At 47.6% G+C, this 27,839-nt stretch overlaps 9 protein-coding genes across 9 annotated transcripts; 3 read left to right on the forward strand and 6 right to left on the reverse strand.

The window, feature by feature from the left end:
- Positions 1 to 2,210: 2,210 nt before the first annotated feature.
- On the reverse strand, positions 2,211 to 4,051 carry DFJ58DRAFT_723982 (uncharacterized protein; the record flags this gene model as incomplete). Its single annotated transcript, XM_041385077.1, has 6 exons — positions 2,211 to 2,776; positions 2,853 to 3,344; positions 3,408 to 3,677; positions 3,738 to 3,779; positions 3,835 to 3,957; positions 4,012 to 4,051. The coding sequence occupies 6 exons, from the start codon at positions 4,049 to 4,051 to the stop codon at positions 2,211 to 2,213; spliced, it is 1,533 nt and encodes a 510-aa protein (XP_041247680.1).
- Positions 4,052 to 6,666: 2,615 nt separating this feature from the next.
- DFJ58DRAFT_838291 (uncharacterized protein) lies at positions 6,667 to 10,913 on the forward strand (the record flags this gene model as incomplete). The annotated part of the gene is made up of 11 exons (XM_041392447.1): positions 6,667 to 6,807; positions 6,908 to 6,928; positions 7,039 to 7,100; positions 7,163 to 8,250; positions 8,303 to 8,472; positions 8,520 to 8,633; positions 8,696 to 8,760; positions 8,817 to 8,983; positions 9,027 to 9,232; positions 9,318 to 10,005; positions 10,057 to 10,913. The coding sequence occupies 11 exons, from the start codon at positions 6,667 to 6,669 to the stop codon at positions 10,911 to 10,913; spliced, it is 3,579 nt and encodes a 1,192-aa protein (XP_041247681.1).
- Positions 10,914 to 11,465: 552 nt separating this feature from the next.
- On the reverse strand, positions 11,466 to 11,960 carry DFJ58DRAFT_723985 (uncharacterized protein; the record flags this gene model as incomplete). The annotated part of the gene is made up of 1 exon (XM_041385078.1): positions 11,466 to 11,960. The coding sequence occupies one exon, from the start codon at positions 11,958 to 11,960 to the stop codon at positions 11,466 to 11,468; it is 495 nt and encodes a 164-aa protein (XP_041247682.1).
- A 615-nt stretch (positions 11,961 to 12,575) lies between these two features.
- On the reverse strand, positions 12,576 to 12,961 carry DFJ58DRAFT_769410 (uncharacterized protein). The gene has a single exon (XM_041389003.1). The coding sequence runs from the start codon at positions 12,899 to 12,901 to the stop codon at positions 12,593 to 12,595; it is 309 nt and encodes a 102-aa protein (XP_041247683.1). The 5' UTR covers positions 12,902 to 12,961; the 3' UTR covers positions 12,576 to 12,592.
- Positions 12,962 to 13,328: 367 nt separating this feature from the next.
- Positions 13,329 to 16,114, forward strand: DFJ58DRAFT_138177 (uncharacterized protein). The gene is made up of 11 exons (XM_041378834.1): positions 13,329 to 13,451; positions 13,496 to 13,701; positions 13,749 to 13,825; positions 13,875 to 14,055; positions 14,103 to 14,559; positions 14,613 to 14,896; positions 14,947 to 15,174; positions 15,241 to 15,391; positions 15,441 to 15,494; positions 15,543 to 15,803; positions 15,861 to 16,114. Exons 1-11 carry the CDS (start codon positions 13,334 to 13,336, stop codon positions 16,019 to 16,021), a joined length of 2,178 nt encoding a protein of 725 aa, XP_041247684.1. The 5' UTR covers positions 13,329 to 13,333; the 3' UTR covers positions 16,022 to 16,114.
- On the reverse strand, positions 16,096 to 18,620 carry DFJ58DRAFT_862292 (uncharacterized protein; the record flags this gene model as incomplete). Its single annotated transcript, XM_041394068.1, has 11 exons — positions 16,096 to 16,468; positions 16,519 to 16,722; positions 16,777 to 17,096; positions 17,145 to 17,248; positions 17,305 to 17,325; positions 17,375 to 17,482; positions 17,531 to 17,690; positions 17,743 to 17,926; positions 17,974 to 18,157; positions 18,199 to 18,303; positions 18,358 to 18,620. The coding sequence occupies 11 exons, from the start codon at positions 18,618 to 18,620 to the stop codon at positions 16,208 to 16,210; spliced, it is 1,914 nt and encodes a 637-aa protein (XP_041247685.1). The 3' UTR covers positions 16,096 to 16,207.
- A 219-nt stretch (positions 18,621 to 18,839) lies between these two features.
- On the reverse strand, positions 18,840 to 21,125 carry DFJ58DRAFT_769421 (uncharacterized protein). The gene is made up of 7 exons (XM_041389004.1): positions 21,022 to 21,125; positions 20,800 to 20,966; positions 20,522 to 20,743; positions 20,390 to 20,454; positions 20,316 to 20,340; positions 20,174 to 20,256; positions 18,840 to 20,122 (listed from the first exon to the last, which is right to left on the reverse strand). Exons 1-7 carry the CDS (start codon positions 21,065 to 21,067, stop codon positions 19,015 to 19,017), a joined length of 1,716 nt encoding a protein of 571 aa, XP_041247686.1. The 5' UTR covers positions 21,068 to 21,125; the 3' UTR covers positions 18,840 to 19,014.
- Positions 21,126 to 21,166: 41 nt separating this feature from the next.
- On the forward strand, positions 21,167 to 22,070 carry DFJ58DRAFT_769426 (uncharacterized protein). Its single transcript, XM_041389005.1, has 5 exons — positions 21,167 to 21,360; positions 21,412 to 21,453; positions 21,509 to 21,531; positions 21,586 to 21,728; positions 21,778 to 22,070. The coding sequence occupies exons 1-5, from the start codon at positions 21,315 to 21,317 to the stop codon at positions 21,980 to 21,982; spliced, it is 459 nt and encodes a 152-aa protein (XP_041247687.1). The 5' UTR covers positions 21,167 to 21,314; the 3' UTR covers positions 21,983 to 22,070.
- A 463-nt stretch (positions 22,071 to 22,533) lies between these two features.
- DFJ58DRAFT_138311 (uncharacterized protein) lies at positions 22,534 to 24,639 on the reverse strand. The gene is made up of 4 exons (XM_041378835.1): positions 24,330 to 24,639; positions 24,204 to 24,273; positions 23,993 to 24,130; positions 22,534 to 23,932 (listed from the first exon to the last, which is right to left on the reverse strand). The coding sequence occupies exons 1-4, from the start codon at positions 24,399 to 24,401 to the stop codon at positions 23,007 to 23,009; spliced, it is 1,206 nt and encodes a 401-aa protein (XP_041247688.1). The 5' UTR covers positions 24,402 to 24,639; the 3' UTR covers positions 22,534 to 23,006.
- Positions 24,640 to 27,839: the final 3,200 nt, after the last annotated feature.

Genomic DNA, 27,839 nt, shown 5'->3' on the forward strand with positions numbered 1-27,839 from the left:
TGATCAAAATAATCGTCCTCGTCCTCTGAGAGATTGTCTGGGATACTACCACAGGATTCTGCTATCTGATATACTTCTTCTTCCACAAGGTCTAGTGCTTGCTGTATATCTCTTGCTCCTAGTTGTGAATGCCATTGCATTGGCTCTGGCTGGTTTATATAAGTTGCGAAAACCAATAGGCAATTTGAATGACATTACCTTGGGACGGCTAAAGTGTTTGGCCTTGATTGCTCGAAGGAACTTATACTTTAAGTTCCAATGAAAAGGAAGTCGAATGTATTGATGGGGAATAGTGAGAGTGATTGGAGAAATCGGTCCGTCCTTAAGGCTCTGTTGAACTCGGATGTACACCCATCCTTCTGATAATCCAATGATTTTGTCGACTACCCCTGAGTAATGACACATGATTTGAATGGGGGTCCTCAAGAGATATGTGATCCTTGAGTTGAATGGGTCGATTGGAACAGAGATAAGTGGATGTTGCTACCCAGTGGTCTTGACTGTGTATTTTTCCAGAAAATGCCTGAGTAGAACAAATGGCTTGAATGTGGGGAGTCATAGCAGTAGTTCCAGAGCTAGAGATGCTGAAGGTGGATGCAAAATTGTGTACAGATGTCATGACTGATATATAGGAAACAAATGTAGGGTTGGCATGAAGTAGTTTTAAGGGTAATCCTAACTGGTCAATGGGGGTAGTGTGAAATGAAAGACGGTGTTGAAGTAATTGGATTTGCATTTACGTATCATTTTTTAATGTATTGTGCGTGAATTGGAGTTCTTGACAGTACTTTAAAATTTCTTTGTACGTACTGCATCCATTAGTACATAGTGTACGAAACAACGGGTATGTTGCTTAAATCAATATTTTAAAATGGGAAACCAATTGGTGCCCATCATGTCATGTCATATTATTTTGTTCCTGATTGTCCGTTGCGTCAGGCGTGATCCAGATCACAATTTCAGGTTCAAAATATTCATATTTAGGTTAACGAGTATGACCCTGACTGTAAGTACTTATTAAAATACTATGCTTGGCTTGTGTCAAGTGTCAAGTGTCAAGTGTTATAAGGGTTCTCGACACTTGTAATTATATAGCTTAATGACTTTGATTATGTAATGCTTGCATTTGCGCTATAAATTCTCGAACAAAAACAAGATCATATTTGGCCTTAAGCCCTACAACCACATAAGTACATAGTTGTAGCTAGTACAGTACAAACAAGCACGAACAAACAGCGCGAATCGCAGGGAACAATATCAAGAAAACTTCGGGGATAGGGATAGAGGTTATAAGTACAAAAGGGGTTGTGGTCAAAACGAACAGGAACAAATCATAAATGAATCGAGTCGAAATACATAGCAGGACATAGTAAGTAGTTGTACATACACCAAAACAAACTTGACGTGGGAGTAAGGGAATCGATGAGCAAACAAATAGGGTGCACATAGGGTGACTGCGGACTTGCGTCAGTTGAGAGCTCAAATGAAAACCGTGTTACTCACGATACAAGTACAAATTTGCAGCAGCACACAGCAAGAACAAACAACTTGAATCGAGTCGATAAAAGGAACATTGAAACCCTTCGAAACAATGGTAAGTTCGAGAATCGAATGAGCAGCGCATGTACGTACGTACTTTACGGGTACAACATGGTGACACCAAAACGAGGACGAACAATTTGAAGGGGCAACAAACAACATAGTCAAACCTTGTATGCATATAAGACGAAAGTGTGAACATAAAGGGGTGTCTGTGCTTACTTGTACAAGAACAGGCACAAGATAGCACCAGACAGGAAAAGAGCGGGTTGAAAAGATAGGTGGTTGGTCGACGACGCTGATGTTTGAAGTTTGGGACGAGGACGCTGATGAATGGTAATTGGAACTTTGAAAAAGAAAAACGAGTCTTTGAGTATGAATACAACAATTAAAAGCAACAACATGCGTCGAAGAGTGTTGTACATTGTTAGCAAGCAAACGAAACGGGAAACGACACACGAGAGACGGGAGATACAAACGTTCGAGACACCAGTACATGTGAGATAAGACCTGTAAATGAAAAACACTTGCGAAAAGTGTAATGTTTCCAAAAATTACGTGCACTAGGTGCTGCGCTTGTTGAACTCAAAATATCTGGTGTCTTCGAAAACATTCATAGGACCCGGCCGGGTAAACAGCAAAATCTTCTCGGTGCTTTTGCTCGTGAATAGCTAAGAGTTTCCCGATCGATTCGTCGGACTTAATCCGAGTGCTGTAGAGGTGTCGAGTAATAATTCTTGAAGAAGGATGTTGACCACGTCCTCGTCGGGAACAGTCAGCTGTAAAACATGGTCAATAGCACGAGTCGCGTCTCCATAACCGTAAAAATGAAGGTAGCTAGAAGCCAAATGCAAAAAGGTGGCCTCGTGACGTGTGAGAAAAGGATTGCAGAATGGAGCATGCTGCATAAGGAAAGCAGCACGGTTTACCCAAGCAGGGAGCGCATGGTTGCGCTCGATGAGGATGATACATAAGTCATGGTCGTTACAATCTTTAGCCTGTTCAGTAGTTAGTGCCGATTGGACTTGTTTGAGGAGATCGGTGTGAAGACGACAAATACGTCTCCACGCGAAATAGCGGCTCCAAGTCGTGTCGGTCCGCGTTACAACATGTGATGGGTAGTCGGCGTGATTATAGTGATAGATGGCTGGTGGACGATTAGCTAGGTACCTCGATTTTTCCTTACTAACCTCGCGAACAGTGTGTTCCGAGGTTTCAGTAACGATAGAGGCAGCTACTAAGACAATAGAACAGATGAGTGAAACATAGTAAGTTCCGTTTGAAAGGAATGATGGGGCGATAGTCGCGCCCACAGTGCACTCCGCGATACGGTGAACTGATGGCGGTGTCATAGCTAGGAGGGTCAGCAATCATCGAATGGGTGGTAGCGTCGAAAGTAAGGACGTGGATAAAAGAAGGCATTGCATTTGTACTTGGGCCCTTCTTATCCTTGGCGATAAGGAAGTCGCCTAAGGTTTCGTGTGGAATGGGGGGTGCCGTAGGGAGCGCATAGTCGTCCATTGGATCATCTTCGTCAGACGTGTAGTCTGAGCACTCAGTGCCGTAGTCGCTAGAGTCTGTAAGAAAGAAGCCATCTTCCAAGCTGGAAGAGGTGCTGGGAGGAGGAACATGGTAATGGGATGAGTCAGTTGAGGTGACGTCTGATGGAGGGGATCCTGGGATGCGTAGCACTGGGACTTGTTGATTCGTTGAAGATGGGAAATAGTATGGGGTGAACGCACGATCTTGCAGGGTAGGCGTAGCTGGAGCCTCATTCTTCATAGGTAGGGATGTTGGCAAATGTCCTAAGGTAATGGTAGGCGTGAACGAATTAGCAAGGTCCGCATTTTGTTTGGAGAGTAACGCACCATCTAGAACGGCCTCTGCAGGGTTCCCTGGGTGTGAAGACACTTGATGGGCTGCTGGAAGCGAGCCAACCCTTGTGGTATCGGTGGAAAAAGGGGAGTCTACAGCCATAGAAGTCATTTTAGCGAGGCAACGATTAGAGGAAACTGATGCACGGTTAACAGCTCCCAATTCTCCAGACAGAGACTCCAAAGATGAAGATGGCAAGTTATAGAACAGTTCAGCGGATTGGTTAAGGTCATTATTGGCTTGGTGAACTGTAAGAAGCAGGTCTGAGACAGTTGTAAACGAGTTAGGTACTTCATGGTTGAGCATGGTGACAGAGCACACACCTTCAGAGCGAAGTAGCACCAGAACACGCATGACCGGCGGGTCTCAGAATCAATGAAAGGAAAGATGAGTCTAGATTGTCGTTGATGACAGTGGCACCGTATTGTTTAGGGCTGGCCGGTTCAGACTCAAGAGAAGCAAGAGACGTGTCACCAACGCTAGGGATGGTTGTCAGAGTGAGGCCAGCGCTGTTGTCTGGAGGCGTGGTGTCAAGGAATGAATCTAAACAATGGGCTTTAAGTTGTTTAAAGCAGGAACTGGTGAATAACAACGCACTTCCCAAACCAGGAGCCTTGGGCGACTCAGGATCTTCCATTGGGCTATCTTCAAGAGGTATTGTTTCTCCTAAAGCCGGTTCTAGTAAGTTAGAATGATAAGATATAGTAGCGCTGATGGACGCACTATTAGACTTAATGTGGCCTAAGGTGTTTGAAGAAAGGTCGTTGTCAGGTCCAACGGTAGGATTTTGTCCACGTGTGAGAAAAGCTTCTACGGCCACACAGTCTTTTCCTGATTTGGTTTGAGGAGATCAATTAAGCTTCCTGATAGGTCTTTTGATGCTGCGAGAATTTCCCGTGCTAAAATCTGAATCTGGCTATTTAAAATTCAGTCTAATAATAGCCTCGAGTCTGTTTTTGCTGCAAGTTCAGAAATTCTTGGTACATATCTTGGTTCTTCTCGGTTTACAATAGGGGCTAATGCTCTAGACCTTTCATCTGAAACTTTTGTATTAGTCTTGGCATTCCCTTGATTTCCTTTCATCTTCTCTTTCTCCTTAAGTAGTGGTGAATCATCCATTACAATGTCTTCGTCATCATCAGTATTGTAACGTGGTTGCTGAATGGCGACAGGTATTTGACGTATTTCCCTTGGTAAAGCTGATGAAACATACTTCTTTTTCTTCTACCCTCTTAACCTCCATGGGAATAAACTCTCTTGATGGAGGCGCTCCTGGTCCTGGCCGTACTCTAACAGGCTCGGTGATTTGGATCACCTCATGAACTTGAGTTCTTCCTCCTAGTGGGTTAGTTGGTATTACCTTCTCCTCCTCTTCTATTTCTTCTATCTTACTTATTGAATTAATATTGTCATCTGCTAGCCTCTTTGTTTGGCTCCTAGTGACAGGACCAAATGTGCATCTTGCGCTAGCAGGTATATTCTCCTTATTATCTCAATCTTCAGAACGCTGGCGCTGTTCTCTCTTAAGTGATTCTCGATATTCCTTAGCTAGTGGTGGATATGCACCATCAAAGACTTCACATTGTTTCCCTGATCTGTCTTTGATAGTCCTCTCAGCTGGGTAAGCTAGATACTCTATTTCACTTTCTAAATCACTTGCCACTGTAGGAATAAAATATACTTCATGATCACTTGTATCCCGCTCATCTTCAGAGACTATCTTGACAAAATCTGTACTTGCAGGTTGCTGATTACCCTAACTTCTGTTTTCAAGCAGCGGATCCTATCAGCTAATCTTTCCAGCTCTGGGAGAACTATATAGTCAGTCGCCGTACATGCCATGACCTCTCTCCCATGCGCTTCATACTCCTGCTCACGGACAAACAGAGGTATGTTTGATGCTCCCTCAAGAGCTTTGGTTGATGCTATCGTGAGCAGATGTCAGAATGGTGGCAGCCAACACACGAACAGCATGTGTGGCTGATGCCTCTCTTAACCAATACCGCTTCCTCCCGATCCCGACGCCTGAAACATTCAGTGCCAAGTTATTGGATGGATGGTTGCAGGCATGGCCCGAGGAAGACGTGCTATGGCCTGACCAGGAGGCAGACTCAGAGTTGACGGAAAATCAGAAGAAGGAGCTTTCATTTAGCAGAAAAAGCACGCGGACAAGTGAGTTAGACTTATATTTGTGGCCTAGTTGGAGAGTTGATGATGGCGGATTTGATCTTTAGATGCTAATGAGTTGGATGCAGTGGGCGTGGTTGTATCTGAGACGTTCTCATACAATGTACGGTCGTTCAGGGTGCTGTGGGACAGATGATGGTCGTTGTGTCAAGTACCCTATCGCGCCAGACTTACTAATGCTTAGCAACAATAGCAACTATATAAGTGTCTAACAGACGAGGCCTGTTGCACGTTGCACACTTGTTCTTTGAGCACTGTCTGCTTGTGCACATTTTGCACCATCTGTTTTTCGTCTCTAATTGAATTTTCCTTCGCACAAATTCGGTCATACTTCCAAATACATGTCAGATCCGCAAACTCAAGCAACAATGTCAGCAGTTCGAGTTTGACGCAAACACAATCGTCTCTTTGGGGACCAGCAGTTCGAGAGACTTTGGTTGAAGCTGACTCTGATGGAGGGCATCTACCCCAAACAGAAGTTGAAATTCCCACATTGTCAGTCGACTGACGCTGGCTATAGCTTACTAAAGGTAATCCATATTGGCTCTGATCTTCAACATCCAGCTATGCTGGAGGATCATTGATCCTCATCAACACCAGATCTGATATCTCCGAGTAAGTCCAACAACAATTAATCTTCAAAATTTCGGTATGTTGAACGACTAAGACTGAACAACCAGGACAGACAAACTTAGTATCGGCCATGCCCGAGCCATGAGGTAGCCTGCTGGCTGGGTGCGTTCGGAATATTTATTTGCTCCCTCACCAACCCTCCATGATTTCTTGGAGCGGCTAATCTTCCCTTCCTAACTTCTGTTTTCAATTAGCGAGTTTGAATGCCAATGGCATCTAACGCAAACCTCCCGGATACCATATGTGAGCAGATCCATTATTTTCTGTCCCTTCCTAACTTCTGTTTTCAATTAGCGAGTTTGAACGCCAATGGCATCTAACGCAAGCCTCCCGGATACCATATGTGAGCAGATCCATTATTTTCTGGTCGATCACCCTCCTGACTTCTGTTTTGAAGCAGCAGATCTCTTTATTTGATTCCTGCTTGACAACATGGCAAGTGGAGTCTTTGGCTCTTCGTGTTTTGCTCTTGGTGCAACCTCCCTCCTACGTCTATATCTCCTGCCAGCCAACATCTTTGTGGGACCTCCCAACACAAAAAACAGTCCCTTTCCATACATCGTACATTTGTCAGTGAGTTCTTTTATTGGCACTGTTCATTCACAGTCCTGACCAGCACTCCAGAAGAGCTCTCCTGTGTGTTTGTCTTTGACCTCTCAAAAACCAAAAACAGTTCCTCTCCGCACATTTTCCTGTGAGTTTTTTGTTGGCACCGTGCATGGGCAGTCCTGAGTAGCACTCCAGAAGGCCTCATCTTAACCTCCCAATCTTGCTTTCTTGCGACCTCTCAAAAATCGAAAACAGTTCCTCTGCCTCCCAATCTTGCTTTCATGCTATATCTTTTTGTTTGCGCAACATTTTTGCAGGTAAGACGTTAATATATTTTGTTGTAGGATTACACTCACTTATCCTCTTAGCCATGACTCAGAAAAAAACCCGGCTCTCCGAGACCTGACTATGCAAGGTCCTCCCCTTTCCCTGAATCCCTTTGGCCCGAGCCCATGCTGGATCCCAGCACAGGAGACTACCTGCAAGAACAAGTGGGTGGTGGTAAACACTATGTGGATCCTGTCATGGATCCGACTCCAACCTGTCTTCGCACACACATTAAACCCACAGCTCGTGACATGGGGCTTGTCAAGGAGGCTTCCATGCGTCATCAAGCCATGCCTGCTAACAATCAGCCAACTGGAGGCGACTCTGGACCCGTTAGCGAGCCCATCGGTCAGGAAGTCGTGGACCTTCCGCAACTTTCTGTGCATGTCGCTGTTAGCATACCACCTAACATCCGCAGTAGTCCAGCGCCCGAGCTTGCGCCAGCACATCAGGCTGTACCTCTTCAGGATCTATTCTATGATTCTGCCATCGCCCCTCCCAAGGTTCCTCCACAACCAAATCTATTTACTAAGCCTGCTCGTGTCGACTATGGGACATACAACTTTAGTGGCGACTTTGCCAGTTCTCATAACATTGCTGATGACATTCCTGGTCCCTCTACACTACCCGCAACCACCGGTTTCCACAACATCATCAATAGCATTCCTGGTCCTTCTGCACTACCCACCACCACCAGTCCCTCTGTGATACCCTCTGTCCCTGAGACACGCCTCATACCTCCGACTCCCACTTTTCAGATCAATCCAGTGTTGATAGGCTGTGATCTTGATGATGTTCTGATGGACGACAGTGATGATGACGTTCTGATGGATGGGAGTGATGATGGCGTTCTGATGGATGGTAGTGAAGGTATCATCCCTGTTGTGAAAGGACGGAGGAGCAATGCAACAAATGCCATCCTCCGCAAGGGTTTCATAAATATGGAACACCTCGTGCATGAGCTCAGTCGGGAAGTGTCCGTCCCCACTCATCAAGTCATCTCATTGTGGAACAAGAGTCATGCTCGCAGCATCAATCGTGTCAACCACTGGAATGCATATAGCAGCTACTTCAAAGATAATCTCAAGCAGGAGCTTGACAGACTCGGTGGCAAGGCCCCTGATGTACCAGGAACACCAAGTGAGTGTTTCTCACTCTCGCTATGTCGTCTTTTCTAACAATTTTTGTTCAGGCACTACTGTACGCCGTAACTGCTACAAGCTATTTCAAGTAGCGTATCCCGACTCCTGGCAGACCATCCTAGAGTATCATGGCCAGTCCGTACTTCTCGATGGTGTCCCTCAGACCATTTCCATGTGTGCACAGGAGTTTCAAAAGTTTTGTAAGAAGATCACCGCCGTGGTACGCACAATCTCAACTGGTAGCATCATATTACTGAACACATGTAGATGGATGGAGGAGCTGCACGGTTTGGATTTGAAGCAGCTTTGGTGGCATGTGGAAAAGTCATTAATCAAGATGGTGGTCTTGGCCTGGCTCATACAACTGCGGGAGCCACTGGTGTAAGTTCACTTTTTTTTTGGTTTGGATTTGACCTCAACGTCATATGCTCACACTCTCATAGTTTTGGCTCTCACATTGTAAGGCTGATGATGATACGATCATCGGGCATCTCAAGGCGCAAGTATAGTAAGTCGTCTATATCCTTCAGAGAACTTGGTAGTGACTGAGCTCCCCATATCTAGTAATTTGACGTCACTCGCCATCATTGAGGAAACCTTCCCAGAAGATAACAATGTTACCCTGCTAGACGTGCCCAATGAGCGTGAGGCTTCAATCGCTCTATCCAACACCATCGATATATCCAAGGATGGGACCGGGTGGATCAAGGCAGAGATCTCTCGCCAACTCAGTATGTATCAGTATATCCACCTGCTCTTACTTGCATTAATAAGGAGCAACAGCAAACCTGGGCGGTAAATTCCTATCATCAAAGAAGTTCCCTTGGAATACACTCCCAGGCGAGCTCACACATCAGGGGATAATGATAAAGGGATACCCTGAGGATGTCATACTCCCCGGGGAACACCATGCTTCAAAGAGCAAAGGCATTGCCAATCTCACTCTGAAGGAGGTCAGTGAGGTCATCGCGGCATTAAAGGTGGGCACCATGTTATTAAAAAAGGTTTCGGAGCACAAGCAAGGTACATCTTCAACTTATTTTATTACTGCATTCTGACACCTAGGCGCGTTTTGCTACAGCTAAGATCCTCACTTCTGAATGTCCAGTAGTGGAGGGCACACGTCCCCCAGCAGATTCTGCCCATACAGCAGGACGTCGTCTTTTCGCGAACGGAAATTCTGATCACAATGGACTTGCTCACGAGAAGCCTAGTAAGGCTGTCACCAAACGGAAGGGAAAGACCTCTCAGAAGGCACCGGCCTTAGGTGCTTCCACAATCTCTCTCTCTGACGACTCTGGTGACTCCGACTCTGATGATCCATCTGGTCCCCCCATCAAACCCTTCGGTAGACTTCCCCCCTCGCGTGAATTCAAGGTTGTGCAGCTCCCGAAGCAACAGACAAAGGTCGTGAAGTCGAAGGTCGTGAAGGCGAAGGATGTTATCTCTCTTGTATCTAGTGATGTCCAATCGGGTGCAGAGGATGGCACCACTAAGAAAGCCGACTCCGACTATGAGGACAAGGTTATGTCCAAGAAACAGAAGGTGAAGTCAGAGGGTGGCTTGCGAGTGGCCAAGAAGAGGGCTTCGTCTCCTGAGGCTCCTGTGCCTAAGGTAAATAAGGGCAAGGTGCCCATGAGGGCCAAGGGACAAAATGAGAAGGTAGCGAAGCCTGAGATTGTCCAGTCCTCTGATGATGAAATGCCTGATGACACTGCTAAACGCCTTCGTGCTGGTCCACCAGAACTCAAAGGTATTATGCTGATTCATTATCCTATCACTAGTAGATTGACCAAATGTTTAGAGTGCCCAAAGCCCCGTCCAGTCAAGCCCCCTGTCACATGCGAGGAGACCAACTCTACCAATGTGAATGTTTCAGACCACACTGAGCTGACTGCTGATGCTACTGCAGACCATGCTGAGGTTAACGACAGGCTTCCTCCATGGTCTGAGTCACCAGTATCACCCTCACCAATGTGTTGCCAGCCTTCCCACATGCTCATGGACCATGTTGTCCCTGCTGCAACCGCTCCAGAAAGTGTTGCTCCTGCTCCAGCCTTGCCCAATGACGAGCTACATGGAGAAACTGATCGTACACTGGTTCAGCAAGGAGATTTCGTCATTGGGCCCTCCCATGATGCCAACCTGAGACCAGATATTGTTCAGACTGATGGCCGCATGTATGGCCCACATCAGGGATCACGTATGGAGTCACGTTATCAGTCAACATGGAACAATCCTCCATATGGGGAGAATCATCTGCAGGGTCCTGGCTGTGGGTTCCCTCGCTATCCACCAACTGATTACCAGCGCGGTTATTATTATGATCAGCATATGCAGCATGGCCTTCCGCCCCCTCATGTCCCCCCGCCTCCTCGTGAGTCGCAGCCTCCTTGTGGCTCTCAGCCTCCTCAGCCTTCTCGTGGCTCTCAACCTCCTCGTGGCTCCCAACCTCCTCGTGGCTCTCAGCCCCCTCAGCAGTATGATGAAAACCACCATCGCGGCGGTGGATATCATGATGGTCACTCCCACGACCACGACCCTCGAGAGTACCATGAAGAGTATTGGCACCCCTCCCTTAACCGATATTATGGGGGAGGGTATAACCACAGGTATGGTGGGTACAGTCCTGATTACTCTGATGACCAGATGGAGCTTTGATATACTCTGTTCAGTCATATTCATTGGACTGCCTCTGTCACTCACATATTGTATACTGCATTGTTATGTACTATCTTGATATCGAGCCTCACACCTGACTCACCTTGTCTTTACCAATACTAGTTAATGCATGGCCTTTTGTCTGACTCAATGATGCCTTGTTGGTGACATGAAAAACAGAAAAAGGAAGAAAAAGCAAACAAACAATTGAATTGTGCTACGGAAGTATGAAAAACATATGCTCTAACATATAGGGAGAACTGACATGATCTGTCATCGAGGACGTCGCGCCAACATACAGAGATGTGGACATCTGGTGGAGAGGATCTGGAGAGCTCACCCTCGCAGACATCGCACCAACAGGACATCAGGTGCGGAGGATCTGGAGATGAGGAGGATGGACTCACCCTCTGCAAGAGGATCCACATGTGAACTCTAGAGGGAGACTCAGATGGCCCTACGAAACTAGAGAGAGACATCCTGACAGAGGATGTCTCTCAGACCTTTTATTCACAACATAAAAATAGGGTCTCACATACCGTGAGAACATCTTCAAAGTGCTGCCAAGGGTGGAAGTACCACACACTTATGGTTAAGTTTTTTACCCAAATCTAGCCATGTGAACAGTGCATGGTCACTAACCATCATGCATGCAAGACGCAAATCAGAGGAGCAAGCAGGTGATAATTTTGGAATGAAGTTGATAAATGCCAAAAGAGCTTCTCTTCGGTCATTTACAATTGCCCAATATAGTGCTGTGTGACCCTCAATGTTGGGTTGTTGCAGGAGTTTGGAGAACTCTGCTGCTGGGAGAGTGGTAACACAGGCACTGACAGTTTGAGCAATAGAAGAAGGGGTGAAATCTGGAGAGGAGACAATTGCACAGATGTGTGATAGACAGTTTTGCTTGGACTGTAGGAGGGAAAACACCCATAGCTTGGACCAGATGGAATCTGCTGATACTGATGTAAAAATTGCATTATATGAGGGGGGTGTGTTGCAAGGGACAGACATGCTAACATCAAAGGCCTCAGACTTGGTAGTCATTGTGGAGGAGAAGATATAGGGGTCTGCTAGGGATCTGCTAAGTAATTAAGTTAGGACAGCAAACAAACCGAAATTTCTCACGACTTCAAGTTACTCACTGGTTCCAACTTCCAACTTACTGGCATTGCCCTATAGATCACTCACACATCAGAGTCCTAGTTGTACTCGAGATCGAATGATTTACATCAATTATATAGAGTGCTCCCAGGTATTTTAATTCGTGTCGCTATAGGCAGAGCATTTGAGACAACTGACCGCTTACTTAATAGACCGATGATGTATGACTTCAACTCTTCGCCTTCATATTTTTACTCATTCATCTATCTTTATAGGACTTACAACCCCTTCCCGATGGTGCTTGCGCCTTTCCAACAGCCATAAAATTTCACACAGTAAGTCAAGGGATTTGATATAGATCTCTACAATATATTGCCGGCTCCTCGTGCGCTGTGATAATAATCTGGTTCCGGTTTGCAAATAAAGTCGATTTGCTCGTAATCACAGTAAGCAAGCCCCTCGATCTGGTCTTCTAGGTCTTATATCTTGAGCACTCGTTGTGCGTGCTGAAGGGTCATTTGGCGTCATATATTCACCAGTACGCGAATTGGCGCTTACGTTCTTGTATGCATTTGTCAAAGCCCATACACGAACTTTGGTTCTGTCCAAATCATGAAAGAGCTTTCATAGTCTCGGGTCTGGTTTGATGAGATCATCGAGAGGGTGTGTTCCGTCACATTTCCGATCAAAATCCATGGGATCTGGAGCCGTACGTCTATTCGGCAGCGGGTGCTCGCAGCGTAGGTCCTACCTATGTCATGATGACGTGTTAGACCGCGAAGTGCAAGTCCGTACTGAGTGTAGTATTTGTAGTGCAACTCGGAGGCTTTCTCACCATCGAGATTCGAGCCCAAGATTGACGAAGTATGCTGCTCTTTCCACATTAGTATTTGAGAGAGTTCAAACACTGTGGGGAATCTTTGTGCTGGCAGAATATAGTGTATCAAACCAAACAATTGATCTAGTATCTTTGACACGAGTCAGAGTGCGCGATGCGATGCGGAAAGAAAACCGACCTTCTTCAGGTATATCCGGAGACGATGATCGTCAGTGAGGGTATATTATGGTATGAGTCAGATAGCGTTCTCTTGTAAAGGGCATGCTTCATCAAGAAATCGGTGAGGACATGCTTCCCCCACTCTCAAGTTACTAGCAGGCCTGCAAAGGAGAAGACGAGCCCCGTTAGGACTCGGAGGTCCGCGACAAACACGCCAGCCTGTATAAAGTCTTACATTAAAATTTAAATCCAATTCATGAGCCAAAAATAAAAGATTATATATCAACACGAGCAAATATTTCGCAGATACGATGAGACAATGAAGTACGTCGCACTCCTTAGCGGAGGGAAAGACAGCTGTTATAACTTGTCCCACTGCAATGCTAACGGTCACCAACTCGTAGCTGCAGCGACCCTCTCCCCGCAATCAGGAAAAGGTCTGACTTCACCTTTCTTCCTCGAAAACGCCTCATCTCCATAGATGAGATCGACTCGTATATGTACCAGACAGTGGGCCAAGATGCGATCGAATTCGTAGCTCGCGCCCTCGAAGTTCCGCTTTATCGACGCGTCATACAAGGTGATGCTATCGAGCAAAATGCAGAGTATGGTTCGCGTAGTGCTGGGGGAGCTGGCGTGTTGGGGGATGAGACGGAGGATCTCTATACTTTATTGGAGCATGTCAAGGTCAGATCTAACTCATGCCAATCTCACCCTGATCTCATCGCAACCAGGTTCACCACCCAGATGTCCAAGGCGTCTCAGTCGGCGCTATTCTCTCAAATTACCAACGCGTTCGCGTCGAACATGTGTGCGTATTGGCCATGTATGATTCAGTTTGTAATGTTCATGATCAATAGGTGTCGCCGTCTCTCCCTTACACCCTTAGCCTATCTCTGGCAGCGCGATCAAGCCGAATTGCTGTCCGAGATGATTGCAGTGGGGATCAAAAGCGTGCTCATAAAAGTAGCAGGCATCGGTCTGACAGTAAAGCACCTAGGAAAAACATTAAACGAGATGCAGGACACCCTCACGCGATTGGTGCGTCCATTGCTTCTACACAAACAAATTCATTCATTTTCTCGCAGAACAGCCTTTATGGCTTGCATATCTGTGGTGAGGGCGGAGAATACGAAACTCTTACTCTTGACAGCCCGTTGTTCAAGCATCGTATTGTGCTGGATGAAACAGAAGTCGTGATGCATACAGACAATGAATTTGCGCCTGTTGCATACTTGCGTATCAAACGAGCTTCGCTTCATCCTAAGGAATCGTCTACGGACAGCAGGGTCGAAGTTCTGCCACTCTTGGAAGATAGGTTCGGTAAATTGAAGAACGTGATCGAAAACTCAGTCCTAGAGGGATACGAAAACCGGTTCAGCGGCACATATGAACCCACCAACAAGCCACGCCGCGTTCCAGACCATCCATCAACGCACACTATTGGACCATGGCTCGCGATCGGAAACATCCACCCAGACCCATCTCTGGACTCAGAAATACCTCTCGCAGAACAAGTCCGCGACTGCTTCATTCAATTACAAGGTATCAATCTATCACTTACATCATTTCCATATCCAATTCCAATCGTCCTACAGGAATCCTCGAATCACACGATCTGCGCATGGAAGATGTGGCTAATATTACACTCTTACTGCCTTCCCTCGCCCCCGAGGTATTCACAGCCGCAAATAAGGCATACGCCGAGTTCTTTGGTGCCTCACCTCCTTCGAGGGCTTGTGTGGGCGTGGATCTTCCCGAGGGGGTGGGTGTGATGCTTGAATGCGTCGCGCGCAAGGATAACACAAGGAGAGCGCTCCATGTACAGGGCTTGAGCTACTGGGCACCTGCTAATATCGGCCCTTATTCACAAGCTGTCACCGTGCGTCCGGTCTTCTGCGACACGAGATGCCTTCCTAATTGCTAGATCAGGTGGAGCCCTATGTTTTCGTATCCGGCCAGGTCGGTCTACTCCCTCCGTCTTTGACGCTCCCTTCTCCACCCTCGTTGGCGCTTGAAACTGCGTTGGTGTTCCAGCACACGGATCGCGTCATTCGCGCTGCCAACGCTGCAGGGGGTCATGTGCTGCTTTCGCTTTATTGGCTTGCGGATGATGCTGATACCATACACATCCGACGGGCTTCTGAAACGTTTTGCGAGGTGAGTCAAGAGATTAAAAACTTGCAAACCAGAAAATCGATATTAATATTACCATTAATTTTGTAGGAAACCCCAACGTTGTTCTTGGTAGTCGCGTCCCTCCCGCGCGGTGCACGCGTCGAGAAACAAGTATTGGTGCATACAGGCGAATTCACAGTCCCAGACGAAGACGAAGACACGTTCACACAGGTATCTCGCACTCCGGAGTTTTTGTCTGGTACGTTCATGCATATCTAAATCGTCCTGATGTGCTCACGTGTTTTCAGGGGATATCCACACCAAGCGCACCCAGATATCTCGCACTGCGGATTTCCTATCTGGTGCGTAAGACAAGTAGGAATTGGCCTCTTGTGCTCATGCATTTTCAGGGGATGTTGATCCTGAGTGTGGTATGACAGCGTCGAGCGAAATGATCCCCGGTTCGACCAGGCCATCCATATTGAACTGGCAGATCTCTCGATTTGACGTGTCAGGGACCTCGCCGCCGTGCGTGGTCATCTGCGCTCGTGGACATCCATCGCAGGAGGATGCAATCGAACTTAAAAAACTACCATCGCTCAGTGCATTCTGGGAAACAGCGCTCTCAGCAAGATTGTTTCACAGAGTGGAAGCTGATTTTTCATCTGGTTGTACGTTTGATCTCAGACTCCGAGGTGTGTTTGTGTTGATGATCTTTGTTCGAACAGGGTCATCAGTGTCTCGCGTACTGTTTGAAGACAGGGCTACGCCTGCAACCACGTCCATCCCCTGCCGATATATCGGCACTCAGGGGAGTGATGAACATTGGGATTGGGCGGTGGCCTTGGTAGGCGTATCAAAATTGCGCACCAACAAGCCATCTTTTTAATAATACCATGATATTAATGAACATGAACGTGGACCACGACAAAACAAGTGATAGACATGAATGGATAGGATATGAAAACAGATATGCAGAATACAGCTGTTAAAAACGTAATGTATGAATGAATGAGTATGATACAACTGTCGTCCACCCTAGATCATCGATGCACCTAATCTCACAAGAACGACATCACGGCTCCTCTTCAGCCTTTAGCTCCTTCAGTACAGCAAGCCCACTCCTCATCTGACGCTCTGTCTTGGTGGGTGGCACCATACGACAGGCAGCAGCGCCGATTAGCGCGCACAAGCCTCCGAACCGCAGGACCCATGCTACGCCGTTCTTGCCCAAGTATGTGTTGTGATCAGGTTCGAGATCGGGAGAGGGAGAGGGAGCTGAGACGGGGGTGGATTCATCTACGATGCGGAATATCACGGACGAGACTAAGGCGATCTAAGCGAGAGGGACTAAGTGAGGTTTCAAGGAAACAGATCGAGACTTACGATGAACTGTGGCATCACAATGGCAAGGTTATGGATGCCGAGGATCGTGCCTCCTGCTGGCCTGGTCTCACTATCGCTGGCCTCGTCCTCAGCATCAGAATCTGATTGAACCACCGAGGAACGGCCAAGTAAAGGATCTTGCTCAGAGACCTCCGTTGCTGTTTCAGGTAAATGAGGAATCTTTGCATGCATCTCTTTCAACAGCTAGAATTTACGACAATTCAAACTCAAGTCCACTTGGGAATGAACATGACTGACCTCCATGATAATGGCGAACGGTACCCAACATGCAACAGCCCAACATATCCCAACAAAGCTAATTACAACCGTAGCTTGCTTAACGGTGCTTATCCAGAATGTAGAGAACGTTAGCAGGGTGAACAAGATCATTGCTGCTGTCCATATGTCCCGGAGGAGCCATGGCGTCTTGGGAAGTTTTGTGATCCCTTCTTGACGCCACAGGTGAAGTCTACCGCGGAAGCGCTCAATCTGTGCATCTTCGTCATCACCTTCTACAGGCAGAAGACGACGGTCACGTCGGGCAAAGACGGGAAGTATGCCGCCGGCGAGAACAGCCACTATGTTGATGTGAGGTTTTGCTTTAGATGGTATATATGAAAACACACCTATGCTGTATAGCAACATTGCGAATTCACCGTTACGAGTGGCTAGCTCGTTGTCTGGCTCCTTACCTGTCTCGTAGGCCATGACTTGACCGACATATGTGGTACTGGCGTGTAAAATCAATTATAAAATGAGATATGAGTTGAATTTGAGAATACTCACGAGTAGAACAAGAATGGGAACCTAATTCGACGCGTCAGCACCCGTCCAAAGAAGCATCCATGTCACACACCATCCCATGAAAGCGAAGATCTGCACAAGACACACCCTTCTGATAGGTTTCGGAAGCGTTGTAATTGCACTGTAAATGTTCTCCAAAATTTCACCCAACTTTCCGCGCCTAGAAGTTCGCTCAACTAACAAATCGTTTCCATGTCAATCCACCAACCTTTGGCTGTTCTTCCTTTCTGCAGAAGATTTCTCCTCATGACAGAAGCAAGTGATCCACACTGTGATAACAAGGATAGTCATGCTGACAACACAGAACTTTCGGAACTGATCGCCACCCAGGAAGCTCAGGAAGGGAAGCTTCGCGAGAGGGATAAATCCTTGACATCACGTCAGCGCGGCGTCGGTGGACGAGCATGGGTAATGACATACCAAAGCCGTAACCAACGATATTACCTGCTTGGCACATGCGGCTATGCCAAGCATTACCGGCATTGAGCTGATCGGGCGGAGTGATATCCAGAAGAAGGTTGCGCAAAGATGCTTGGAGAGCGTTGAGAGCAAAATCAAGAACGTAGAACGCGAAAACAGCTATGCCAATGGCAGCATTTGCGGCCTGGTAGTGTAAGAGACATAAATGAGGAATGACCAATGTTGACATACCTGCTTCGTGCGTTTTGGATCCCAGTCACCAGCGCCTCCGCCAAAGATATCAACAAAGAAACCAGCGATGTCCTGACAATAGGCCAAAGCTAGCGTTGAGACGACAAGTGCACCCGTCGATAAGACCACCCAGTATCTCCGCCGATACTTCGACGTGGACGAATCAGATATTGCACCTTGCGAACTGTTCAATGGACCATCCAAAACCCATCTCAGAGAACATACCAATGAGAGGTTGTGCAATGAGGGCCGCTGATAGGCCCAGCTAGCCAGACCAAGCTGGTAACCTGTTCTGATATCCCCAGTGACAAGAGAAACGGAGTCCCGTATCTGGCGGACGTAGCGCATTAATTTTTGGGAAAACCAGTAGCATAAAGAACTTACCCTAGCTCCACCGTCCACGCGATTTGGGCGCCAGCCATGGATATACTGAGGGTCATGAGATTCCATGTGGTCAAGCGTGTTCGCCCGGGTTCGCTTGCGTGTTGCTTCTGCTTTCCGTTTCCATCTACCGCCTGGTATGATTCTTGTTCAACAGACTGTGTCTCTTGTTGAGAATTAGATGTTGTGCGCGACCTGTGGCTAGCTGGCCATGCTATCTGGGTGGTTGGGTCGGGGTCCGCGTCAGGATTGTATGCAATGGTCATGTTTCTGCTTAAGACGGTAACAAAGAGGGAACTAAGGGCACGAAACACAGCGAGGTAGAACAACCAAGCTGATCAGGTTCAGCAGTCTCGACGCAAAGAGGCACAAACCTCCTTAAGTAGAGTAGGCGAGGCAAGTGCTAATACCCCGTAATCGACGGCATTCTCCGAGAAAAGGGAGCGAATATCGGTCTTGCCCCAAATCTGATGATCTGAGGTTTGTTGTATGAGGAAGGGTGCAATTGCTACAAATAAGTTGTGCTACAGTACTAGTGCAAACAGACAATGCTGGGTGTATAAAAATGTCCAGGCGGAAACTAATCCCACTACAAAAATTGAACAGTGGAACGTACAACCGAAGTGAAGTCCAGATGAAAGTCGTACAACAAATAAACAGTTATCCGCGAATAGAAGCTGTTGAAGAGCCTCTCCGATGGTTATGATGACCTTGGGGTGGGTCAGGGGTGGGTGTAGGAGGGGGCTGAGCAGGTGAGGACTTGGACGAAAAGATACTGGGTAGTCTTCGGCTTATAGCTGCAGCAGTAGCTGATGATGCAATACGGACCCCTTTCTTAGGTGGTTCCGGGAACTGCGCGTATAGCGTGGGGGGTCCGGTGAATGTCCCAGGTTCCCCCACCAACTTCTCTTCGTGTTGAGAGGTATCTGAGGAAGATGCGCGTGTGAGAACAGGAATTGGCGAAGGCGTGGCTTGTGCTGGACGTGCGCTGGACGGATTTGTTCCCGAACGATTTCTCAGAGTGTCTACTTGACTGTTCTGGGTTTGTGCGGCAAGGGGAGACGGTGTTGTGCGGAGCTGTGCAGCAGAAAATGAAGGTCTGAGAGATTTTCGAGGTGCCGTCGATCCGGTGATGGCTAAAGAAGCCAGTGCAGTGATATCGTCACCGTTTGCCGAAGGACCAGCCGAAGCGAAGTTATTCCCATTCTGTGATTTATTGTCCGTCGACGCTGTTCCCGCACTTCCGCTACGATTTCTCCTCATGTACTTCTCTATCTCGTCCGCGTCTCGCTCCCGCATGCGGTTCACGATTGGTGACAGTGAATTTTGTTGCGCAAGAGGTGGATTGAGTGTAAGTCCCTGCGAAGGTCCCGGGGAGGGGAAAGTGCCTGTACTGCTGGCCGAGGACATGTTATCAGATCGCTGCGAATGAGGGTGGGTATATTGATGTGAGGGTAATCTCGAAGGTTGTGACGTTGTCGAAGATGCTGAGAGAGATGAAAGACTGGTTCCTTGTCCTGGCCCTTGCCCAGCACTGTCTACATCGCCGCTGTCAGATGTCGCGGTAGTGCGACTTCCACCTGAGCTGCTCCGCATTCGAGACCCGTTCCTCCCAACGCTGGGTGGCTTTAATGGAATAGGTGGCGGTCTAGCAATGGGCCATTCATTGCCTCGAGCAGCGGCTTGTGCAAATACCATGCGTCTAGATTTCTTATTAGTCTCAAATTGCATACGGGCAGAGTCCTGCAAAGTGTCTCGGGTGCTGAAACTGCATTATCGTTAACGGCCTAGTAACATGTACGAAAAAGCGCTAGCTTACGAATATGCGTAATCGGACGCAGTGAATCCGTCATTGTTCCGAGCAGCAAATTGACAACCTCGTTCGATCAAAAGTTGGACAATCTGGGGGCCCAAAAGTAAGCGAAAAGAACATTGCACTAGATCGGATGCGCGCCACGTACCGGGATATGACCCCAAGAACTTGCACTGACAGGGAATAGTTAATTCCAAGACCCGATGACTGGAAGCAACTTACTAATGTAGAGGAGTATTGCCTTTATTATCCGACAGATCGAAATCAGCACCCAAATCACACAGCATCTTGAGAAGGGCATCGAGATAAAATAAGCTCAGACTCATGATACAATCGAGGTTTCGGGTGACTCACGCGAACGAGTTCTTCGTTTCCCTTGAGAGCGGCCATGTGTAGCGCTGTTTTCCCTTGCACGTTGGACCAATCAAGAATCCATGGGTAACGTTCGTAGTAAAGTCTTGCCATACGAAGCGCAGCACCCATGAGATCAACCTGCGAGGGGCCTGGCGCGTAAGGGTTAGGTGGCGGGGGCTTGAAATCAGCCAATAGCATGAGGATGGTGTTGTTCTCAGATTCCTGATAGATGAAGTGGTCAAAACCTCTGAGGGACAACGCTTGTGGCGAGCGCATACCCTGCTGAGTTCTTCATCGTCATGCCCAGCTGTAAGTAAAAACTCGAACGTCTCCTCATGTCCCAAGACAGCGGCCCAAGCTAATGATGTGTAGCGCTTCGGACCGGGGTCAGGATTCCGCATGTCTGTTCGTTGAATGAGCCTCTTGACGAGGAAGAGATTGTTCTCTGTAGATATGGGCGTTATTAAGAGCTACAGACTGATACCGGTAAAAGGACGAACCTTTAACCGCTCTACGGAGGCGTACGGTAGCATCTTTTTCTGCCATGTACAGAGCAGTTGACGGTCGGGTGAAAGAATGAAAGAACTTTGAAGGAGATAGAAACAATTGAAGACTTAATTACGACGGCAGCCACACGTGACCATATGACTATTGACTTCGTCCGTTATCTTGTGCCTACATAACATCTTGCCAACTCCCAGGATTTTGTTCTAACCAGATTCGAGACCAGCCTCGACCGCGTACGCTTTTATCCGAGAAGGAGCAAACTTTAGTTTCTGGTCAAACATTAATCATGCCAAAGGTCGTCTCTCGTTCAGCGGTCTCCTCATCCACAGATGGTCAGTCACATCATTCAAATTATCTGGCCCATCAGCTGCTCATTTTCTTAGCACGGCCAACGGCATCAGCCGCAGCTGCTCTCAGGGTGTACTGTGAGTACCGTGCTATGCCGTTAATCGCATTAGTTCACCTGCGTCCCTTGCACAGACTGTATATGTGGCGAGTTTATCGTGCGCGTCTTCGGCCGGCCCTCATGTCACGAACTTACGCAAGATACATGACAGCTCGTGATCGAAAAAAGCCTTTCAGCGCTGCCAAAGCGCCAGACTGATGGGGCTACCATCATTCGCTGTCAGGATAGCGGTACAGAGAATGCAATCGTTCTCAAATTAAACGCTATATCAACTGATCCCGTCCTAGTCGAAAGGTACGACCAAATTGTATCCATGGTGGCCGGGGCTGATTGCAACGTGTAGGCCAGGGGGACACGAGCGCCAGTACAGATTCTCATGTCCGCGCTGCAACTTATTGGTCGGATACCAATCTACTCCACCACCTGTCAAATCTGGTCCGTATCTGTATATCCTCAGGGGAGCCCTTACGCAGATGCAAGGCCAAGTTCCCAAGGACGCTTTCGATGGCGAAGCTGCCCTGGACCTTTCAGAAACTGAGACCCAATAGCATGGTCGCACGAGGTAGGGACGTCACCGAATCGAATATGGCCTCAGTACGCGCATAAATATAACAACATCAATCATGTTTTCCAAACAGTAGCATGAGTGTACAGGATCTAGCCTACGACATGGTCATTGAACGCGGTGCAAAGCTATTAACTTAGTAACAGATGACGATTATGAAAACCGGTCACTGAAATGGTAAGATATCTGATACCTGAGAATTATTGTTAGTTAGACGTCTTGGTAAACAAAATTGAACAGAGTAAAAGCGGCTCAGCTACCGTTGTAGAAAAAACTCACAATCCATGCATCCAGCGGACGCACAGATTCATACAGTGTGAATAAATATGTCATCACTACCGCAGAAACAAGAGAAGGGCAAAACATGTAATTGTACACTCACCATTGGTGTTGGTTCCATCTTTGCGACAGAGTAGGTTGATCAATATCATACGGAGGAAAGAGAATTTTCAAAATTTATCCAAGATGAGTTTGTTCGTGTTTGTTTGTGTGTCCCAGAACCAAATACTGCAGTAGCCCAAGTATTGCGTTGTCCAAACAAACCACTCAGCTTTGGCGACGAGACATCCTGATAGAGCCCAGAGATTTGATCTCAAAGTCTGTGGCGCGTGCAAAGACACTCCTTCCGTTCATGATTGCTATCATCAGTCGAGCAACAGCTGCATTGGGAGTAGAGCCAGTGCTACAAGTATACAGTCTGTAGGTATTGACGATCAATATAGCAAACTGGTTCATCCGGTATAACTGGGAAGTTGACTTGGACCAGGCCCACCTCTTCCACCAACTTCCACTCAGCGAACCTCTCTTCCGGAGGAGATAATTTAAGCCCAACAAATGCGGTAGGCCTGGGTTCACAGGCGGGTACACAGTGGAAAATATCAGGTTCTCGGTGTAGAATGAAACCGGCCGACTTGCCCCGGATCCCTGGCACACGGCCGATGAGTGAATAATTGACGATCCCGAGCGCGTATTGATCAACGGAGTCGAGTCGGCAGCTGGTATCAATATCAATCTTGATACTTGGACACAACGGGCAGTCCAGTGTAATACTGTAGCCATGTCCCGCACACATATTCGAATGGACGTTGAGAGGGAAATATTACCAAAGGCACTCGCAAGCCAAGGCTGGTCATAGTCATCTCCAACCGCCCACTGCCTTCCAGCTCCAAACTTTGATAGGCTATGAAGCTCTGTGGTGATTTAGGAATAGCGTGTGAAGTGTGATGCCTCGCAGCGTCGCCCTTCCAGTTGAGGACAGAAGGGTCACCAGCCTGCATGATGACCTCTATGAGCCTGCAGAATGCGCGATCTCCTCCTCCATACGCAATCTGCAGGCTCACATCAAACATTCCCATCAGGGAATACGCCACATCTTCGACCCTTGTTGTCTTGCGTCTGGCTGCCCACGTCATCCGCTTATCTACCTCGGACGGACTTGGACAAAACTTGCGTCGTAGGTCGTCATAAGGAATACCTGTAGCTCTCTCCAGAGTCTCCAATATTTCGGCCGGTTCCCGACGCCTCAGGCTGGACAGCAATGGCCTACTGAACAGGAACTCGTTGATGTCATCCTTGTCATCTTTGTCATTTCTATCGTCCGTCATAGGCACCCAGTACTTGTTGAAGAATTTGATTCGAGCGGGCGCGAGCAGTTCTTGCAACGTCCAGCCTCTTTCAGTCCATTCGTCCTCCATTATGTCCTCAATGGTTTTGCTTTGTGCCAGATGGATAATGCAAATGGCCGAGTTTCCATACCATCTAAACATGGAGCGAATCGACTCGTCGAGCTCGGTGCTGCTACTTTTGTTGATGCAGCAGGTATCTGACCATGCAAATTCCATGTTGTACTCCTCGGCCTTTGCGCAGAACTTCTTCAGTTTCTCGTACCCCGGACATGCTGCTGTGCCCGCCTTGATTTCTTCGTAGGTCGGCTCTCATTGTTTCAACCATCGGTGAGATAGGATGGCGTATCTGACAGTGTCGGAGGGCTGACCAAGGCGTTTTATATAAGACGTCCTGAAGTGCTCCCTCACCTCATTACGCTCAACAAACGCCATGTCTGTTAGGCGTATGAGGCGTATTGGGATATCGTTCATCGTATATCGATCGAATTCGTCTATATCCCATTCCTCTGGCAGGATCATGACAGGTCACCACTAGCCGCAATGAATTATGTGGCGCGATGGAGCATACAACTAACTCACCGGCGTGGAGGACAAGAGAATACGCGATGATGTAAAGTTGAAAAAGGTCCTTTCTCTCGAACTCGATCAGCTATGGATTATTAGGTGAGTCTTCAGCACCTCAATTGCAGCCAAATCTTCACTCACCCCAGTCCGACAGTAGAATCGTTTAAAGATGGTATTGAGATGATAAAACCACAGTATGAGAGCTTGATTCATCTGCCGAAAATGTCAGCTCCTCGTTATATGCGCATATTTGAAACCCCACCTCAACTTGAGGCGTCCTGGTGGTAAAATAGAAAGGTGCGTTCTCGGTGAAGACGGCCTACAATATTTTGACACCGCCATAGAGGGTGACCGAGGCTCGAGGCTATGGCCATCTTTCCCAAGCTTCTATTCGGATGCTGTGCAAACCTGGGCAAAGATCCGTCGCAAATTTGCAACGTTTCGGTTGTACTATTGGTTATGGTCTATTCATGATGGATGACCATTTCGTGAGTCTACTTTTTGCAGGGATTTTCGTGACATGCCGTTACCATTTGTAACAAATAATCACGTTTTGACAATCCGACATACCGACGTTCTGCTCCCGGTCCCTGGAAGAGCATCAAGGCATGGGTACCGGCACTGCCGTGGCAGTGTTTGACAGCATGTACTCTTGGCGACTAATCAGCGGATGCTGATGATAAAATTAGTCAGGACAACTTGCGCAGCTTGCAAGAAACATCCACACCTTCAGTAAGTCCATCTCAACGGTGCTCAACATCATCAAGCTCACCGGAATGGCGGATGAAGCAATCATTCCAAGCAGCACACCTATTCAGACGTATGAAGATCCTGAGGAAAGCTAATGCAATCGCTACCTGCTCACCGTACAAGTTTTCAAATTCGGTTGCAAATACGGTAGCACGAGTTCTGGGCATCCGAAAGGGACCGCAGTCGAAGACAAGTGGTCCAGAGGCACATGAGATCCCCGACAGGAAGCGGTGGTGACATGAACAGTACCAGTTGAAAAGACGTATGGCGGCGAAATAGGAATACAAAGCAGACTCGAAATTGGAGCGAGCAAACGTCATGGAGGTATCGTCGACTCAGACACACAAGGCTGAACCATCATAGACGACCGCGGTCGACTTGTAAAGAGGACGGCACAGTTCACAGTTCAGGACATGAGATTTGATAGAGGGCTGTCTAACAAGAAACATTGGATAGAAAGGCTGCAGATAGACAGATCAATGACGACTAAAAGTCACAGAGACCACACGGACACACCTTGCTAACTAGCACACAGAGGACAACGGGACGAACCAAGACTGACGTGTCCAGAAAAAAGGAAAAGAAGATTGCTTTCCTGGTGTGCTCCGGTCCCAGAAAGTTGAACTCGGAGCTGGCAAGAGTGTTTGGGAATGTATTTCAGCCACCTAGAAATATGTAAACCAGCGGCATGCTGCCCTCTCATTGGGTGACTGTTCAGAACATATTTGATTGTGAAGACGTTTTTATCCATTAGATAGATATCATTGTATCTTATCAACTCGCAGACTATACTAGACCATCGAAAGTGAAATCAAGCAAGCTGAAACGTACTCCCAAGCGCAACCATCCTACTCCCACCAGACAAAATAGGACTCGCAGCCCTCAAACTCCCAAATGACATCCTACATGCAGCACGGCGAAGTGCGTGGATATGTCTGGGTAGCGAGCAGAGGCGTAGGTGTACTCGGGGATGCAGTCACGGGAGATGCAAGGATATCACGACGGGAGACCCGATGGGAGACGACAGCGGGATACGTAATGGAGGCGATGGAGTTGCCTGTGGACAAGGGAGTTCAGGACCAAACATCGAGGGGTTTCGCATGAGATTGCGGCGGAAGGGCTTTGGCTTCGTTGTTCTCAATTCCTCCTTGGGTTTCGCCTTCGGTACGGTCACGGGCAAGGCAGGCGTAGAGAGCGAGACGGTTGTTGCAGAAGTCTCTACACTCGCTGTCGTAAATTAACTGACGTTATCTGGCGAGCTAGTGGGCAGTAAAAAAGCGCTCCGCCCCGACTCACGTTTCCTAGCCTGATCCTTGTGCAGAGATGATGTAGTAGTAATTTGCGTTGATGCCAAAAATGGCAGGGTCTGTCGTGCATGTGCATCTGAGGATACAATTAACGATCACGAAGGTTCCCTCGTACGAGGCTTCTTCGCACGTTAAGAACGTAATTTCTCCTCTTCGTCAGAGGAGACCGATAGGGAAGGCATGTGTCCCTTGCGGAATTTAGGCTGCTTGATGGGTGTGGCCGCTTTGATTGCGGTGGTAGGTAGCACTCAAAGTTTGGATAGAGGTGTCTTTGGCGGGGACTCTGTTCAAGACTGCCAAATTTCGCCGTAGCGGAGGGTATCCTGACGCAGCTGTCGTTGGTGTAAAGGTTAAGAAAGTCTTTACGCAGCCTGCTACTCCGAGGGCACCGATGCAGAAACGGGAGTGGCAAAGATGGAGTTTGAATTCGAGGACTTTCGTATAATGCTCTGAGGCAAATATTGAGCGTTGAAACGTTGATGCGTTGGCGGCGCTTATTTCCGCTTCGGGATAATCTCCACTGAATCAGATAAAACTGAAAGTTGAATAGAATAGGCCTTCGAACTTGCAGTAGTTACATGGAATGAAAAGCATGAATCTGCAACTTTGCGAGTAGGCATATATAAGACCGTAGACGTCTCACTCGAGACCTCCCGCGCCCACTATGTCCAAGTCCGAGATCACGATCACACGCGGTGAGTATAATTTTGCACATGGCTCATAATCCCCAACTCCCGAGGGCTTTGTCGAACCTCTCTACTTTTTCTCTGTACGACTTGATCCGATTATTATCTTGATCATTCCCCATCCAAATTTTACTTCTAGACGTTCATGCAGAGCTTGTACCGTGGACAAAAACCGTCTTATAACATCTTGTGTCTTGAGCTTGATGCATCTTGATCCCGCATACCGGTTGAACGCCTTCTCCACCCGCCAGCTCTTGCACGTATGAACATCGATGCCTGACCTACTTTCTTCCTTCTATACTGACCAAGTCCTCCCCGCCCGTGTTTCCTTCCCCTCTCTTTGGAAAGGTGCGTATTTCTTTGACTGTCCTGCGTACCTCTCATATCGTTTGATGGTTGATCTTAGTGCTCTAAAAGTCACCTTGGTCAGTGATAATCTAGTGTGACTTTTCTTTCCCAATGACCACTTTCTGATTTGCTCGTGCTTGTCGTCACAGAGGCAGCTCGCCAACGTCTCGCAAACTTTGTCTTAAAGAAGCGTACCCAGAGTCCAGAATCTGTCAAATCCCTTCTGTCGTACTTCTGCCGCTTACGCCCCGTGTTGGGTGCATCTAATGAAGCTTTTTTTGCACGTTGTCTCCCATTCGTACGTCACCTCGGGCTACATTGAGATGCTGTATGGAGTGGTCGTTGCGGCTGCTCCATGTTGTCCGTATAAATATTTCCTTACTGACCCAGACCCTATATCGAATCTGACTTTGTTGAGGCACAGACAAGGATATTCATAACGAGCACAGAGTACATTAATGAGACTTTGTTATTCAAAATGAAGCGTGTCGAAGAAATGGCAGGCATGTATCTTAGCTGCGTCATGCTATCGCACAGGTGGGAAGGAAAAGAGCCGCTGC

This window comes from Suillus subalutaceus, assembly GCF_016647625.1.
Source record: "Suillus subalutaceus strain FC151 chromosome Unknown DFJ58scaffold_17, whole genome shotgun sequence".
In the NCBI taxonomy this organism is placed as follows: domain Eukaryota; kingdom Fungi; phylum Basidiomycota; class Agaricomycetes; order Boletales; family Suillaceae; genus Suillus; species Suillus subalutaceus.